The 17,171-nt window shown below is 35.9% G+C and overlaps 2 protein-coding genes and 1 long non-coding RNA gene across 6 annotated transcripts in view; 2 read left to right on the top strand and 1 right to left on the bottom strand.

Annotated features, from left to right (window-relative positions):
• The window catches only part of LOC114245625 (uncharacterized), a 219,774-nt gene that overhangs the window by 166,965 nt on the left and 35,638 nt on the right, over positions 1-17,171 (top strand). The gene's annotated exons all lie outside the window — the stretch shown is intronic.
• LOC149500156 (uncharacterized) lies at positions 1,959-5,676 on the bottom strand. Of its 2 annotated transcripts, none has more exons than XR_016325218.1 (3): positions 5,228-5,676; positions 3,340-4,566; positions 1,959-2,513 (listed from the first exon to the last, which is right to left on the bottom strand). It is a non-coding gene; the product is annotated as an uncharacterized LOC149500156 (long non-coding RNA). The 2 variants fall into 2 exon arrangements; XR_016325217.1 differs by having other exon boundaries at positions 1,959-2,465; positions 5,228-5,673.
• On the top strand, positions 8,180-16,432 carry Iap (inhibitor of apoptosis protein). Of its 3 annotated transcripts, XM_028177785.2 has the most exons (3): positions 8,180-8,308; positions 8,415-8,586; positions 13,946-16,432. In XM_028177785.2, the coding sequence occupies exons 2-3, from the start codon at positions 8,526-8,528 to the stop codon at positions 14,968-14,970; spliced, it is 1,086 nt and encodes a 361-aa protein (XP_028033586.2). In that variant the 5' UTR covers positions 8,180-8,308; positions 8,415-8,525; the 3' UTR covers positions 14,971-16,432. The 3 variants fall into 3 exon arrangements, with proteins under 3 accessions (XP_028033586.2, XP_028033588.2, XP_028033587.2); XM_028177787.2 differs by lacking the exons at positions 8,180-8,308; positions 8,415-8,586 and adding an exon at positions 9,352-9,579; XM_028177786.2 differs by lacking the exons at positions 8,180-8,308; positions 8,415-8,586 and adding an exon at positions 12,798-13,038.

Consider the following 17,171-nt stretch of genomic DNA (forward strand, 5'->3'; position numbering starts at 1 on the left):
CAGCAGTAGGCAGCGGCTTGGCTCTGCCCCTGGCATTGCTGAAGTCCATGGGCGACGGTAACCACTCACCACCAGGTGGGCCGTATTACAAGGACAATAAAAAAAATAAAAAAAATATTCATTTATTTACGTGAATCCAGTATTTGCGAAAATAGTAAATCCATTTTATTTGCAGGCATTTTCGACAGATATTTCTAATAAATAAACATTGTACGTGTAGTTCCTGACTTAGTATTAGACCGACCTATATTTTATCTTGGCGAAAAGGCGATTAAGAGACTTCTGCTACCGTCTTATGCCAACGACAAAATTCCCAAGGAAAGTTGACGTCAGGCAGGCGTGTGGTCGTAAAGCTGATACTAAATTCCTATGCAGCATGAAAAGAGGACATGCTGTGCCGAACCCATTTATTGTAGGATAGGAGCAACAAGACGAAGAAAGACTGTGATAAATAAATAAATTTTGTGTAATTATTTGTAGTGGGGGAAATCGTATGTCTGCAGGGTCAACACCGTCTTGCATGTTTCTGTTCGACGCAGTCAACCGTTCCAGCTAATATACTTTACGAGGGGTTATATACTTTAGGGAAAAAGCATTTACGTTCTGATGTCTATTGGGTAGTAAGTACCACGTAATACGGGATGGGCAAACTTGCTTATCCATGCAAGAAAAAATTGGAAAACCCTCCTACAAATACTAGCATTACCAAGGGTCAAATGAGAACTGTTTGTGTTAGGTCTTATAAAATAAATTCTAAAATTTCATTGCACAATGTTTGATTATTATTATAATTTTTTTCTATTGCTTAGATAGGTGGACGAGCTCACAGCCCACCTGGTGTTAAGTGGTTACCCATGGTGGTGGCCCATGGACATCTACAACGTAAATGCGCCACCCACCTTGAGATATAAGTTCTAAGATCTCAGTATAGTTACAACGGCTGCCCCACCCTTCAAACCGAAACGCATTACTGCTTCACGACAGAAATAGGCAGGGCGGTGGTACCTACCCGCGCGGACTCACAGGAGATCTTACCACTTCACGACAAATTAAATTATGCACCAAAGACTAATACCGAAAATCTATAAGGCAACGATATTTTTTAAAATGTCACACGCGGTTTTATTTGCTCATCGAAAACGAGGAACAATAGGCTTGATAATAATGTTTTTCATTTTGTCCTTATTCTCTTTTGTGCCACCCGTATATGTGACGTTTTATTACTGTGGTAAATGTGAAGAAAATACGCTAAGCCATTTTTATACGCCCAAGATGAACGAGTGCCAGTACTTAAACATTCACATGCTTCAACCACCATCAAGCTAGCTCGCTATTAAACCAATATCAATGGGAAACTACACGTTTTGATATTCGTACGTAAATATATGAGATTATATTAATGCAATTTAAATTGTCTTGCCCAATACTAGGTGTTATATTTTGGTTAAGTCTTAAGAGTTAGTGTCAGTACATATGCACGTTGCCTCGGTATAAGCGTCTGAGTCCATGAAACAATATTATTGTACTACAGCTAATGTATGTACCGACGACGTGTAGGTATTATTATGAACATACAAACAAACAGACAATGTCCATTGTGAAATTCCTGCGCAGAAGCGTACAGTTTGAAACTGGATCCTCGGTTGCGTGTTCAAACGTTTGAGTTAATGCAATACATTCGTATACAAAGCCCGCTGAATAAACGATCTCAGCGATGAGTTGGTTTTTTATTAAAAATATTATTATTCCCACGACAAAATCTAGAGTTCTTTGCTTTTTACTGTAACCCATTATACGGTGAATAGCAGAAAACTTTTTTTTTTTTAAATTATCTATGGTCGCGGACAAGGGAAATATGGTCTAATTGACAAAACGTGGCCGTTCGATAATAACGATAACGCAGTGGAATGTGGTAGAAACATGATAGTTAATTGACGATAATTAACAAGACACGCTTAAATACCAAACTTTTATTTGATTAACAGTATCGGTTGTCATAAATAGAACAAATATTTTGTTATTCGAATAAATTGAAGAAAATAAATATAAAAAAGTACATATAAATATATGAAAAAATGAGCACTTAAGCCTTTGTAGACGACGTTTGATAATTTACTAAAAAGCTACGAGTATTCGTTTATTCACTTATAACTTCACGATGTTAATAAACTTTGACCGTTTCAAAAGTTGGCAGAGAGCAAGAATATAATATATCCGCTATGAATTTTTTAGCATACGTGATCATTTTCGTCGTTTGCATAATTTTAGTAAGAAGTCATGCCCACTTCTTTATATAACAATTTTTTTCTTCCAAGAAATGTGCTTTATCTTCGATGCGCAACAGTTTGTCGAGCTCGAGGTCTTTGGCCAAGACAAACTGTGGTGATGTCACACGCTCAAATTTGGCAATGCCGTACGGCTTCCGACGAGTCGATGTGAGTTCATTCCAACTGCGCAGTCTCTCGCTTAAAATAGCAGTTTAGAATTTTATTTGTATTAAACCTTTGTGTTAACTGTAATCAAACAAAAAAATACCAACTTGGGTTTACAAGTCATATTTAATGTTTCTTATTTTAATTATGAAGAGTACAAGACTATCGTAATTTGTATAGGTGGAAATCACATACATCACGAAGACCTTGACTCGTACTTATTCGTAGTCATATGATTATACCGAAGTTTGATTAGACCATTATGTAGCTACATGTCTATAGCTATATGTCTACAGACTATCTAATGTAACTCAAAGCAGCCGAAGAAGTTTGTTTATGGATACCGTGAACTACTTAGCACCAGAGGAACCGTGAGTATGTAGGTGGTATACCTATAAAGAACATAAGCGATACAATGTTTGTACAATCAATAATATTTTGATCCCACCTTTATTCAGTACGTAAAATATTTCATTACAAGAAAAGTATGTATACATGACTTGAGACATTTGTGTTCCTAAGTACGTGTAAGGTCGTTTATGAAAAGTCTAGAGAACAATACATTGACGTAGCATGAGAAAATCTATGGTGGTCGAACAGCGAGGTCACTAAATCTAAAGTTAATCTAATGTTTTCAATTTATTCGAAAAGCTACATGACACTTTGTTATTTTAATTTCGTTTTAATTGGTGTAGCACATACATATATTTTACGGTACAGGCTATCTTCTTGTATATAGATAGTCTTCAGATCATTCAAAAAGTCAAATATAATCTGTTTCTTATTTCCATGTAATCACTAATGATCTTATGATCTTAGAATAAATGTTGATTTCGATACAAATGCAATTCTAATTTTCATTAAGTTAATAAAGCTTGAATTACGGCATCCGCCTTAAAGAACATACCTAGTTAGATTACATCCGAGACGGCGAAGGGACTAGATCGCCGTTGAGTCAGCTTCGTGGCCCAAATTCCACGGCACACCATCACAAGGAATAGTACCTCAGAGGAATTTCAACTGAACGCCGGTGATAATAGAGTCCAAAGTCTACGATCGCAATGACCCAAAGAGCCGTTGTTTCTTAGAGCTCCGCAATGTAGCTTTAATGTCTACTGGCTCTAGCAGATGCTTTATAGATTTATAGATGCTACAAGTATTGAAGTGTGCGGCATTTCGATTCTTTGATACCATTATTTTAACAAGTTACTTAACTTTTATTAACAAGAAGATCTTATTTTAGACCATTTGGTATTCTGCTAAGATGTTAAACTGGTTAAACAATGAACTCTGCGGTAAAATCCTAACACTGGTTGAATATAATACAAATTAATTCCTAATAAACATTATGCTGTACCAATGAAATCTTGATAGCCAAGGATCAGCCTCATTAAACCACGCATTCAAAACGACTTACTTATATATACTGAAAAAACTGTTGCCCATCACAATATTAAAAGTTTAAATTATTCCCGAACGAATGGTGGTCTCCTCGCGTTGGCGCCAAAGCTATTCAATGGTCTATTCTTATTATTGAACACGACCTTCGGGGATACGAGACTGTGGAATTTTAACCAGCATCGCTATCTTCCAGGAATCGTGCTGCACGCGTGTACCACGCACATTTTTTTCTAGAGTGCACTACGTTTATAGGATCGAATACTCACAATGTGAAACGAAAATATATTGATACTTTAGTTGTGATTAAATAATTTTTTTTATCAAAATCATTAGTTGATTTTTGTATATTATGTATGTATGTAATGTTACGGGTTCCAAGTTGATTTTCGTATGTAAAATAAAATACGAATTTTATTAAATTCAAATTCAAATTATCACTCATCAAATATAAATACACAACACTGAAACTTCACATAATCACACGATATAGTTCAAATTTGTAAATATAAATTGAAAATAGCTTCAAATATCAAACTCGTTGAAGCGGCATAATATACATGCATTCCATTGCCTTCTTAGCGCCAGCCTACCTGTGTTATAAAAAAGCATTCTGGCTGCAGGGCCGCGTCGGCGCTTTTGAGATAATTTATAAGGCTTTGCCTTTCTTGGAATTTCGAAATCTCGTCGAGATGGCTTTCGTGGCGTGTTCGCGGACCACTCGCGGCACCGGAGACTGGAATGTAACGGATTTGTATAGGAAAAATGTTCCATTGTCGAACTCGCTAGACGCTATTGTTATAGTTTGAATTGCATTTTTGTCATGTTTTCTAATTTATGAGAGAATAGGTTCATTTAACACTCTAAGTTTAATATCATTTTGTTCTAAATTCAATCGACAGCAAGGAAGTGATCTAAGAGAAGTACATACGTACTAACTAAAGTTGAACTTAAAAAATAAAATATGTTTCAAATCTGTACGTTGTATTTTCAAAAAAAAAATGTCTCTTCAAATTGTAGACAAACAGTACTCGTATCTTGATGTACATAGATTATACAAGTCGAAACCATGGACGATTTATAATTTCTTACTTTAATAACACCAATTAGAATCATTTGGAGTTCAGAACATAAACTCAATTCATTTTTATTTCCACTTATTTATAAATATAACTAACGATTTTTTTTGTTGTCATTGATTGCAGACGAGTCTACAAGCCAACCTTGTCGTATGTTACTGCCGTTGCCCTCTAATTTTTTAGAGAGGAGTAATAGTACTTATAGTTCTTTTTTTTTAATGAAGGTACAAAGGAGACAACGGCCAAGAGTACGTCAAGGCTTGTGAACTTTTTTGAGTTTTAAAAACTTTTTAAGGATCTACATTTATAACTACTTACATTCTTTTTGTACGTGAAAGTACTTCGAACAAGTGGTCCCGTCTCCTGGCTTGCGACGAAGTTCTGGGAAAAGCCGCGCATTCCACAAAACGGGCTCCCATTGGACAATAAGCAATCGACAAACACCAAACAGAATCAGAAGTGACAATAATAGAGCAAAAGAACTTCAATAAAATCCTATTAACTAAGCAGGTAGATGTATATATATGTTTGGAAACTGACGCAATAAATAAGCAGTTATAGTAAAATTTTGAAGCTTGTTTTCAAATACGATAATCTGAGGCAAATTTTAAAACATATTATAATATCACGCTTATAATCCGTAGGTACATCTATTTGGAATAATGGAACTTGTACCTTTAGTGAAATTTTTTTGGAGGGAGGCTTTACATGTGGCCCGGAGGTCTTTCCGGTTTCACCAGGACAGATGGACGAGCATGAGCTCAGTCAGGAGGTGTGGGCTACAGCTACTAACAGCTACTAACAGCTTCCGAAGGAGATTTAATAGCTCGAGGGTGGCTATTTTCCGAATGAATCTGCTAGCGGATCGGAATCGCGACTCGCCGAGCAGATCGAAACTCAGCGGTCCGATTAACGACGGCTTAAAGTCGAACTGTATTACGAACTACGAATATACTACGAATTAGTATTCGACAAAACACATTAGCCTAAACAAATCAACAAGCTCATCAGTAGTAATAAGATGTTGTTAAATTTCTTCTCACTTTTTGTTTGGCTTTTACATTTGAATAAATTGTCATCATACCTGAAAGTAGCTCTTCAAAAAGGCATTATGTTGATGTTAGTAAAATTATATTGCCTTGATTTATAATGAAAATAAAAAGTGCTTTGAGTTCTGTCAGTTCTACTCTATGGTTGTTGTTAAGTCACGAAGCAACTCTATACGTATAACTAGCTATAGGCCTGGCTCGGCACGGTGGGTCCATTCATTAAAATATGCATTTATAACTTTTGTACGTCTATACTTCTACATATTATTATATTAATACGCCGCCACTTTTCAGATCCGTGTTTATGATCTTTTTAATTCAGCCTCGCTCGTAAAACGGTCTAAGATATAAAACTTGAACAGAAATAATTTCGAACAGAACCATTGAAGTATTTTCCTTATGGTGTTTTAGAGATTAAATTAAATTAATTGTACGTAATAATTATAATAAATAAGTAACGAACATATCTATGAGCATTTTAGAAGTCACAATTTTTGTACAAAATAATGTACTTAGCCTAGCAGATTAGTCAAGTTCACATCTCATCTTATGATAATGGTTATCGGAGCCAATAGACGCCGCAAAGAAATATCTATCTTCTACCCAATCCAGATATAAGTCGAAGTCACAATACCATATAGCCTAAAACAATTTATATTTTTTTTTATTTTTAAATTCAAAGAGTCCATGCTTCATTACAACGTGACTGCCAGCATTCGGATTGAGAGATGAGATTGAATTATGTACCTATATAACGACTATAAACAGAATACAGATAATAATATAACTCGAGAAAACAAGAACCCAAACACTTTTTATGAAGTGCGTATTTCGTAAATGCGCAATCTGAATTATAGATTGTTGCCGGACACCTGGGCTCTCGCGTGATACATTTACTTCGCTTGACAGCTGATTTTGAATAGACATACGTTGAACGTTGTGCAAAAAAATACAGTAGAATGACAAGTAACACACACTCTCAATTGAGAACCACTTCATATTTTGAAGTCGGTTGTGTTTTTCCCATACACTGTAAACACTGATTTTGAAGACCGTGGCTAATTTGTTAATTATAGTTAGTTTGGTAATTAAACGTTTAGAACGGTGTAGACTGCTTCACTCTGATCATAATTCATACAGGAAATATTTGATTTTGCAAGAATAAAACTGCTCTCTTTTCAAGATCGGGACTCCTAAACATTATATATTATTCTTCGCATTAGGGACTCCAGGACTTCCCCTCAAATCGAAGTCGGTATGATTAAGGAGTATGGAGAAACTTAAGGCTTTTTAGGTCGCTCACTAGAGGTTGTCGGTTTGAAATCTACAATGCCTATTTATAAAATGTTGATTTCCTAAGAAGTTTATCGATGTCATTAAAAGGTTAGTAGTAGTCGGCTCTACTTCATCTGCCAGCCAGTACAGGTTTGTGAATAAATAAAACAGATATGCTCTCTCGTATTAATTAAGTATATCTTTTTTTTTTCTAAGCTGATAGCCTTGAGAGGCTATTTCAGCGTAACCTTAACTAGTAAGTGAGCTCACGGGGCTTAAACCTGACGACGTTGCTAACACGAACCCTAACAAGAGCCGTGCTTCTCAGAATCTACCAAACTACATCAATAAATTAAACTGATATTTCTTTCTATAACGTTATTCGTATCTTTTGAAGAAACTTATAAACTTGAATAAAGCGAGGGTCCCAAATGCAAGGAAATTAGGACAATGATGAGGGGGTGAGAGGTAAGGGATGAAGACGACAGCTGGTGAGCACGTGGAAGTGCAGCTGTCGATGCTGCTGCACGCCCGCACACTCGCAGCTCGCAAGCTGTTGGCGCACCTGCCACGAGCCAAATAATTCTTTTTTTTTTCATCATTCGTTTATCCATGTTTTTTTTAATACATTTCATAACATTTTACTTAGTAAATCTGGATAGATACTTATTTTACATAGCCCGTAACATAAATAATCATTTCTTCCAAACTTGGGTTATCATAAAGTCATTACCTACATTTTTAAAATGATTATTAATGCGTTTCGTATGAAATTATTTACTAGGAAATGGTCATTAATTTAAAAGTTAATTAAAAAGCGCAAAAATGTTATGTTACGATTTTGTTGCACAGAAAATATTATATGTGCAGCAGACATGCTAAAAATATTAGTGACGCAATCGATACGTCTTTCTGAACATTGTCAATAAACAAATCTACCTACACATAACATTATTAATTTATGTATGAACGATTATCACCTATCGGACTAGCATAGATTATATCGTATTTCGCATTATATCCGCGGCATCTGGAACAGAACGCCGCCGTTTGTAAATTGCCTTTTTCGTTCATGGTACTAAAAAGTTTTAATTTTATTTAATGTGATCTAAGTGTCAGTGTCAGAAACTAAAAAGTTACTAAGGTACATATTATTTGCTAATACTACTTTTTAATTTTAGATCGTCTTCAGTACAATACATCCTAACATTATGTGTATATGCAAAATAATATTCTGAAAATGGAATTCCCATCGGAAAGACAAAATATATAGTTTGTTTTAAATTACTAAAATGAATCAGGAAAATGAATCGACCGAAGTAAATTCAGAAAATATAGCAAGCACTTCAGGAGGTATGTATAAAATCGTTGTTACCCATTTTCCTCCAGACTTTATTTGATTGATAAGAATTATAAAATAATCGGAATTTTGAGGTAAGAATTAACTTATTATAAAAAAAGATTATTTAACTTAAATTCTACCAAATTAGAGGAATGGGTGAAACTTTAGAGAGTGGAAATGAAAGTGTAGATGAAAAATACTTTAATATAGTGCACACCGAGTGTAGGGTAGTGGTAGATGTAAACATTATAAGAGACTCAATGTCATATTCATAAGTCTACTTAATGTGCATTAAATTATTTATTTAATCAGTAATAGATGGAACCCAAGGCACTATCAGCAAGCAACTGTTGATGAAATGACCTTTGAAATTGGCAATGAGGGAAAATATTCCGTAAAATTGTTGAAGATAATCGAAACTAGCTGTATTTTACGGGTAAATCGGATACGGATAAAATTACAGAATACAGATACATTGTACTACATTTACTTTTTTAATTATTGAATAGGAGTTTCCTTCTCGTTAACATTACAGTCTCAACTATAAAAATTATATGTAAATAGAAAAATAGCAGAGTTTATTTTAAATTAAATACAACAAGAGAGCGAAACAATAAATTCATAATCTAAAAAATCACTAAATTCTTTCGGCGGCTAAGGCTATGATTGGTTGATTCGTTGAGAGCGAGAAAAAAAGAGCCATATTCGTACGTGTTAAAAAGAGTTCGAGCTACAATCCTATAATCCACTACTTGCTGCTCGGCTCGCCCATCGCTGGCGCTGCATTATTAAACTCACTTCACTTCGGTAGTGTGAATGTTAACGTGAAACTCCGCGCTCTTCTTTAGTTGCTACTCGGTTCTGTCTGGCTGCGTTGACGTTTTGGAACTTCATACTATTTTGTTTTTGCAAGACGAGTGTCAGTGATTAAACAAAAACATAAGAATAGACGTTTTATGCGTTACTAAAAAAAAGGAAAAATATACCAATGGAGTTGACGAAAGGTAAAAAATTGCTTACATAACCTCTGTATTAACATATGGAGAATTCAATTTATGAGTTGTTGTTAGTAAAGCATTTAGTTATAAACATAAAATTACAGATTCATGTCAAGTTAATTTTTCATAATATGATTTTACTTTTGTTAGTTGAAATTAATTACTGAATAATATTTGATTGTTACCACAAATTTTGTGACTACTTATTTAAACTTCCAAAGTGTATTATTTATTAATAAATATTGCTCATAAATATTTCCATGTACATATATAATTATTTTAGTGATTGAATACATAAAAGTGTAGTTTTTCAAATTGGACTTCATACTTTAAAATACATTTTAATCCTATTAGATTTTATTTAAAACTTCTTATAAATTATATCAAGAAAAACAGCAGCTCTAGCAATACAATGTGTTTTACAAGAGACTTATTTTCTAGAATTCTGAGTGTTTATTTCTAAGAATACTGTCCAGTAATCTCCAAATAGATAAGAAACTATCAACATTTTATTTTAATCACAACTTGAACAAATGCTTAATCTGAATTTTGTCTTCAGATTATAATTGTTTTGTTCATGTTTGTTTTTTTTGTACTTTACTCATTTGAATTAATTGACCTTGTCTTTATGTACACAGTACCCAACGTGGCCTCTTGTTTTGTAACAGTCACTGCCTTTAAATTTGGCAATGGCAGCTACCTACATAAATTTCATGTTGTTTTTCTATTATATGACTAATATTTGTGGATGCTACTAGTGTAAAATTAATTGGAACGGAAGGAAAATCTAATACACTGTAATAATATTTTTGATTGTTTAAAAATAACTAGGTAGATAGCATTTAAAAAATTCAAATGAAACAAGTACCGCCATCTATCGAATGATTGTGGCATTGATTATGTATACGAATACAGCCGGCGACTGTCAGGCCAATCACACTAAACATCGTTCTTTCCAATCAAATTCAAAATAAAAAGAAATTTATTCGTTTTCAATAATTTAAAAAAAATCTTAATTGTATGAACATCAGTGACAAGTAAAATTTTTTAACCCACACGCTGTATCTACGTATTAAAAAAAACAGCTTCATTAAATTCATTTTCGTATGTCTTTTCTTCATGAAAATTAGAAATCTATCAATAATAGTGCGGCACATAATTATATAATGCCCATATTGTTACAACAGATTGTGTCTTTATAAGACCTAATTAAATTAAATTCGATATCAGTCAATTGAGTCATTTATATGCCAAAGTTCGTCTTTGTAACAAAGTTTGTTTTAGTCACGGGAAACATTGTATGAATGATTTCTAATGTATAGGTAAGAACCTCCACTGACTGTGTATCTAACCTATGTATGGCGCAGTCGAAATAATGAGAACATTTAAAAAAAATGCAATTGATTAATAAAAATATTGCCAGTGCGATTCAGGGTACTTCTATAACTGATAGATGTCGCTACTCGCGTTGTAGCGGCATGAATGCTAAATCCAAAAAATTTTTGTTAACCACTACACACCATTATTGCATTTTTTTGTCTACCTAAATACCTATTCTTTTCTGGCTTCATCCTTACTGGACTGGAGTATAACGGAAGCTATTCATAATATCAATAGACAGTTCTAATAATTTTGTAATAATTAATCCTAACTAAGAAATTTTGAAATTGATAAATGCGTAAAAAATAATTCGAATTTCCAAGCGACGAAGGATATCGCGGTTGTAGTAATTAAAGTTTGTTTATACGCTCCGCTCAATGCTGGTTTTAGTATGAATACACGCTCCATCTGGCGGACGTTCACATCCGTTTCCGGGCCTCGATCCTTCAGTTTGTTTTTTCAACTTTTATAATGATGAGAGTAACCAAAGTTTGTTTAGACGACATTAACAAACGTTTAAATTCATTCATAGTTTTGAACTCATTCATGGTGTCAGCTGCGAGCTTCGAGATTGACCGTCGGTCTGTAAGTTTGTTAGGTATAAATGCGTTATGCGAATGAAGTTGTGTAGCGATGCATTTGTACGCGACAGTCCTCGTAGATAACCAATCTTAACAGATAAGAGTAGAGCGTAGGCGCTACAGGCGAGGCAAAGGAATTCGAAAGCCGAGCGGCGACCACCCATAGGCATGAGAACATGGCCCCGTCCCCTTCCCCACGCTGTTTGCTCGCCGGGCACCGCCTCTCGCCGTTTCCCAAGCACCTTGCTAAATTTTACTGAGATTTTCTACTTGTAATAATTTCCTTCCAGATTTTTTGATATTAGAACTAATACATTTTTGGGTATTAATGCCTTGGAAACAAGCTTTCAGATTATTCACATTAAAAAAAAGTGCTACGGAATTAAAAAAAAAACTTCAAATACTGTTAGTCTAAATTCCGAAGGGGCTTTTTTTTTCAGAAAATTTAGGCTTTGACCCACCCAACAGTAAACTGCAGCCACATTCCATAGGCCCTTTTTTACGTTGTGTGGTCGCGGTTTCCGCCGAAGACGGCAACGTCGCGACTTAAATATGAATGAAATCCGGTCGGCTGTGAACGGTACGGCAACGTCGCCCCAGACGATGCCTGATTGAGAACTATCCCTCCCGCTTCGTTCTTAGCGCCTTTTTACATGACCACGATCACGGCACGGTCGCTGTCCCATGTATGAAATAGGATTGTGTGAGTTATGATACCTATGGTATGATGGCCGTGTAATTAAAAATGCTTTTTTGCGGCACAGAGCTATGGTTTCGCCTCACCATTGGACGCGAAGTCGAAATCTCAATTTCATCAGATTAACGACTATAAAGGATAATAATTATCCTTCTTCCAAACCCGAACATACGAAGATGTAATGTTTACAGCTTAAACATTTTCCCGCACGGCGACCGTACCATGACCGTAGACGTGTGAAAAGGCACTGTTGTGAGAAATACTGAATACTTTTTTTATCTTGGACCACCTTTTACACTGTAGGTTGAAAATTGTAAAACATCAATTATGATAGATACTATGTACTGTGTTATCAATTTACATATGACATATTCTTTTAAAATAGACATATTCTGTGTAAAGTAATAATGAGTGCATTTTAGGTGTCCATTAAAAGTAAAATTTCAATTGTTACAAAATATCTTTTTTTTAATTTTTTTATACTGAAGCAGACAGCTGTAAACGCACCCCAATGACGTAGATGTGGAACCCTCGTCATTACGCACGCATGCGCATTTAGGGTGGTCGCCGCAATACGATATCGCCACCAGGGCAGACGATGTGTACGACGAGTATTTCGACAACGATGCTTGAAGCCAGTCAAACGCCATTATATAAAGAAAATAAAATAAATATTTCTGGATACATCGTGTATAGTTTTAGAGCAATGTGCATTCAAAGTGTTACGTGAAGGTTTCGTGTCGTCGGATTCGTTTAGACTTAATAATTCAAAAATGCCACTATTCGTAGATACTAAAAACAGAAATGGTAAATATCGATCGGTGTGTTATTATGCGGCCATTGTCTTACGATGTTTTTCAGAATTTGTTACTTTTAATATAAATTTTCTATCTGTAATGATTTACGAACGTTTGTTTAGAACGTTTTAATATAAGTCTGTTTTACTAATTTCCATAATTTCCTCTGTAATTCAGTAATATGAATGATACTGTTTACTTGTTTACATAGTATCACATAACTTTACTATAAAGAAAAGCGTAATAGGTTTGGTTTTTTTTGTAGAATTCTTATTTGAAAAATACATTCTTATAGAGTAAATTTTACTGATATAGTTTACATTCTATATAAATGTAGATAGGTGCTACGGATTATCCGTCTGCTTCCTGTTTTAATAACGTATTTACTGTTGTTGACAAGCTCGTTAATGTTTACGAGAATTAGCTTTTTGTGCAGAGAGCTCGAGTTACAGTTGGATTGAAATTCCTTTCTCAGTAGGTATGAGTACTCCGCGTACTGAATGCACGCAAACCGAGGGGGGTATGAGGTTCGCCGGGAGGGGAGCGCCGGGGATTGGAATGTCGATGACGCAGCCAGCCGGGTCGGCCATGGCCGCGTACTTAGTCTTGTCGTCATGTGAAAATGTTTTTGAACCCAACTCTCTGGGCCCAGCTTACAAAAAATAACAACCTAATTGAACTTAGTCATAATTTTGGGTCCGATGCTAATGTCCGATGTACAGATTATTCAGATATTAGGATAATTATTGTTACGATGTTTATTTAACAGTTGATAGTTGTTTACAGATACAACAATTTCATTAATGTACTATTTTAATCGTCATATACTAATTATTAAAGAAAGTTATTCTAATTAACGATTGAATTAGTTTAAATGTATCGATAGTGCGTAATGTGAACTTATTCTGTTGTTACAGTTGCTAAAAATGGAGCTGCCGCCACGTTGGTGATGTTAAAAAATGCGCGGGATGCAAAAATGCGACCTTTCATTGGTCCGCTCATGTTATCCTCGTGCGAGTCCTCAACGACATCCACACTCCCGTCACCGTCGTCGTCAGCTGATAAAACGGATAATCACGACACATTCAACTTCCTTCCTGATATGCCCGACATGCGTCGTGAAGAGGAACGTCTGAAAACATTTGATCAGTGGCCCGTTACGTTTTTGACGCCGGAACAATTGGCCCGCAACGGATTCTACTACCTCGGTCGCGGCGACGAGGTGTGCTGTGCTTTCTGTAAGGTAGAAATTATGAGGTGGGTCGAAGGCGACGATCCTGCCTCCGATCATCGGAGATGGGCGCCCCAGTGTCCCTTTGTACGAAAACAAATGTATGCCAACGCTGGGGGAGAGGCGGCCGCTGTCGGTAGAGACGAATGTGGGGCCAGTGCGGCCACGCAGCCTCCCCGCATGCCCGGCCCCGTGCACGCGCGGTACTCCACCGAGGCCGCGCGGCTCGCCACCTTCAAGGACTGGCCGAGATGTATGCGCCAAAAACCCGAGGAACTGGCAGAGGCCGGATTCTTCTATACAGGCCAAGGTGACAAAACGAAATGCTTCTATTGCGACGGAGGGCTAAAAGATTGGGAAAGCGATGACGTTCCGTGGGAACAGCACGCCAGATGGTTCGACCGCTGCGCGTACGTGCAATTGGTGAAAGGACGTGACTACATTCAGAAGGTTAAGTCGGAGGCCACTGCGATATCTGCTAGCGAAGACGAACAGGCCGCCACCAATGATTCGACTAAGAACGTCGCTCAAGAGGGCGAGAAACATTTGGATGACTCTAAAATATGTAAAATATGTTATTCCGAGGAGCGTAACGTGTGCTTCGTGCCGTGCGGCCACGTGGTGGCGTGCGCCAAGTGCGCGCTGTCGACGGACAAGTGCCCGATGTGTCGCAGGACGTTCACGAATGCGGTGCGGCTCTACTTCTCGTGAAAGGACCCTCCTCGCGAGCTGTATACTAGTCACTTCACCGGGCGGCCCTGAAGCGTGCTGAAACCACCCTTCGAACGAAACCGCGTATCCTGTGATTTTTACATTAAATAAATTTACAAATTGATAGCGGTGGGGCAATGTATAGGAACTCGTCAGAACTCGCGAGTTGACGTGCAGGAAGGAGTTAGTGATTTGTAAACTTGTAAACTGATGTTGAAATGATTTTATTTATTATTTAAAATTCTAATGACAAAGTGTAAGTAAATAAATGTACATATTATTTTAGATTATCAATTTGTCCCACCGACAAAAGTGAAATGTACATAGGTGTTTTCATATCACTTCAACAGCCGAAGACCTTCTTTTTGAATTTAAGGATATATATTTATACATATAAATTAAAATTTTAACGAGACATCAATATAAATGTTTTAACAACTTATTTATACACTGAAATCAAGTGAAGTGTAACATGGTCTGAAGAATGTTTTACTGATTTCACTTCCCCTGTTGAAGTGATAAAATTCTAATGTAAATCCAGAGTTTAAATAACGTCATAATTAATATAAGAAACAAGTTTTACGCTTCTTTTGCTTGAAAAATCTTATAATTGATTCAGGAATTATTTAATGTGACTATATTTTGTTCCTGTAAATAATATAATATATACTATTTATTGATTAATTCTGACATAATTTATGGCAATTCCGTAAGATACAATCCAATACTTATTTCATGTAACTCACTTCAAAATAGTTGAATGTGTGGTGTGATTATAATGTTAAATGTCTAAATTTATAATAAATTGAGCAAAGTTGCATTTAATGTATGAATACTAATTATTGTTTTAACAAAACATTTAAGTATAATCTGCTCTGTGATTTTAATGTATCAAGAAATAACCCCAACACCTTAATTGAAGTTTTTACATTGTTGCTGATAAAAAAAATCATATCAATTACATTTACAAGTCAATTTTAATTGTTCAGAAAACAAACACAATTTTGTTAGTGACTCCTGCTTTACGAAGTAGTATGACAAACCAGTGTTTCGTTGATTGCATTAATTTAGTTGTAAACAATATTTACACTCAACATTTTAAGATGTCATTGAGGAATTTTGTATAAAAAATGGGAACTTATTTATTGGTGTATAATACAATCCCGCACAAGCCATTTGCAAGTTTCTACACAACTAAAACGTATTGTATCCATTATCTATACGTCATATCATTAATAATTCGTTTGTCTGGCTTTGGCAAACATATATTCACGAATAACTTCACAATATATTTTTGTAAATCAACATATTAATGGTAATTAACGAATCGCACGGTACAAATAGTGATAACTGCTGAGTGCACTAAATAGTAAGAGAATTTATTTAAACAGTCAAATTTTGTTTCATAAGTAGTTATTTCATACTGTTGAATGTTATTCATTAAAACAAATGTTAAATCAAATATTTGAGTTTTATTTGAAATCTTCTACAGTTAGGATGAATATTCGGATTTAAAAAAAATTACTAAATTGACACTATCCGTTATAAGCACATTGTAACCGCGAATATATACACCTGCAAGTGTCAACCGAATCATTTTCAGAACTGCCCACTCCATACTTTTCAGTTATCATATTGAAAAGTTAAGTTTGTGATAGTGTCCCCATTTATATTATCAATTTTAAGACCTGTTATGATTGGGATATCCGAACTTATTTCATCCTATTACAAAAGAACGTAAGGGCTGCCCGGTTTAATTCTATATTTTCTGTTTAAGTAACGTGGACATCAATATAGTCATGCAGCTGACTAATAATAAGTACTCATTTTATTGTGACAATAATCTTTATTATATGGGAGAGTGATACATCTATAGTTTTTTTATGGTCAGTACGAAATCGCCGGATTGCCGCCCTCCACTGAGGACGGAGAGCGGGGCATGTCGGAGTCGAACCGACTAAAATCTGCTGTCGCTCAACAATCCACGTCCAAACCTCGCATGAGACAGAACTCACGAAAAGGCAAAGGGGAGAAAGTGAAGCGTTTAGTTCGGACCACATCTCTCTCACCGCCCTCCCCCTCGGCATGCCGGACCGCCGGTCATCGGCGCCAGAACCACCAGTCCTCTCGTTCGGCAGGCTATCCGAAGCCCGGAATACATCGCTGGGTCAGAACCAGCCTGGGTCGAGGATAGCCGGCCT

This window comes from Bombyx mandarina, chromosome 23 (assembly GCF_030267445.1).
Source record: "Bombyx mandarina strain Sakado chromosome 23, ASM3026744v2".
In the NCBI taxonomy this organism is placed as follows: Eukaryota; Metazoa; Arthropoda; class Insecta; order Lepidoptera; family Bombycidae; genus Bombyx; species Bombyx mandarina.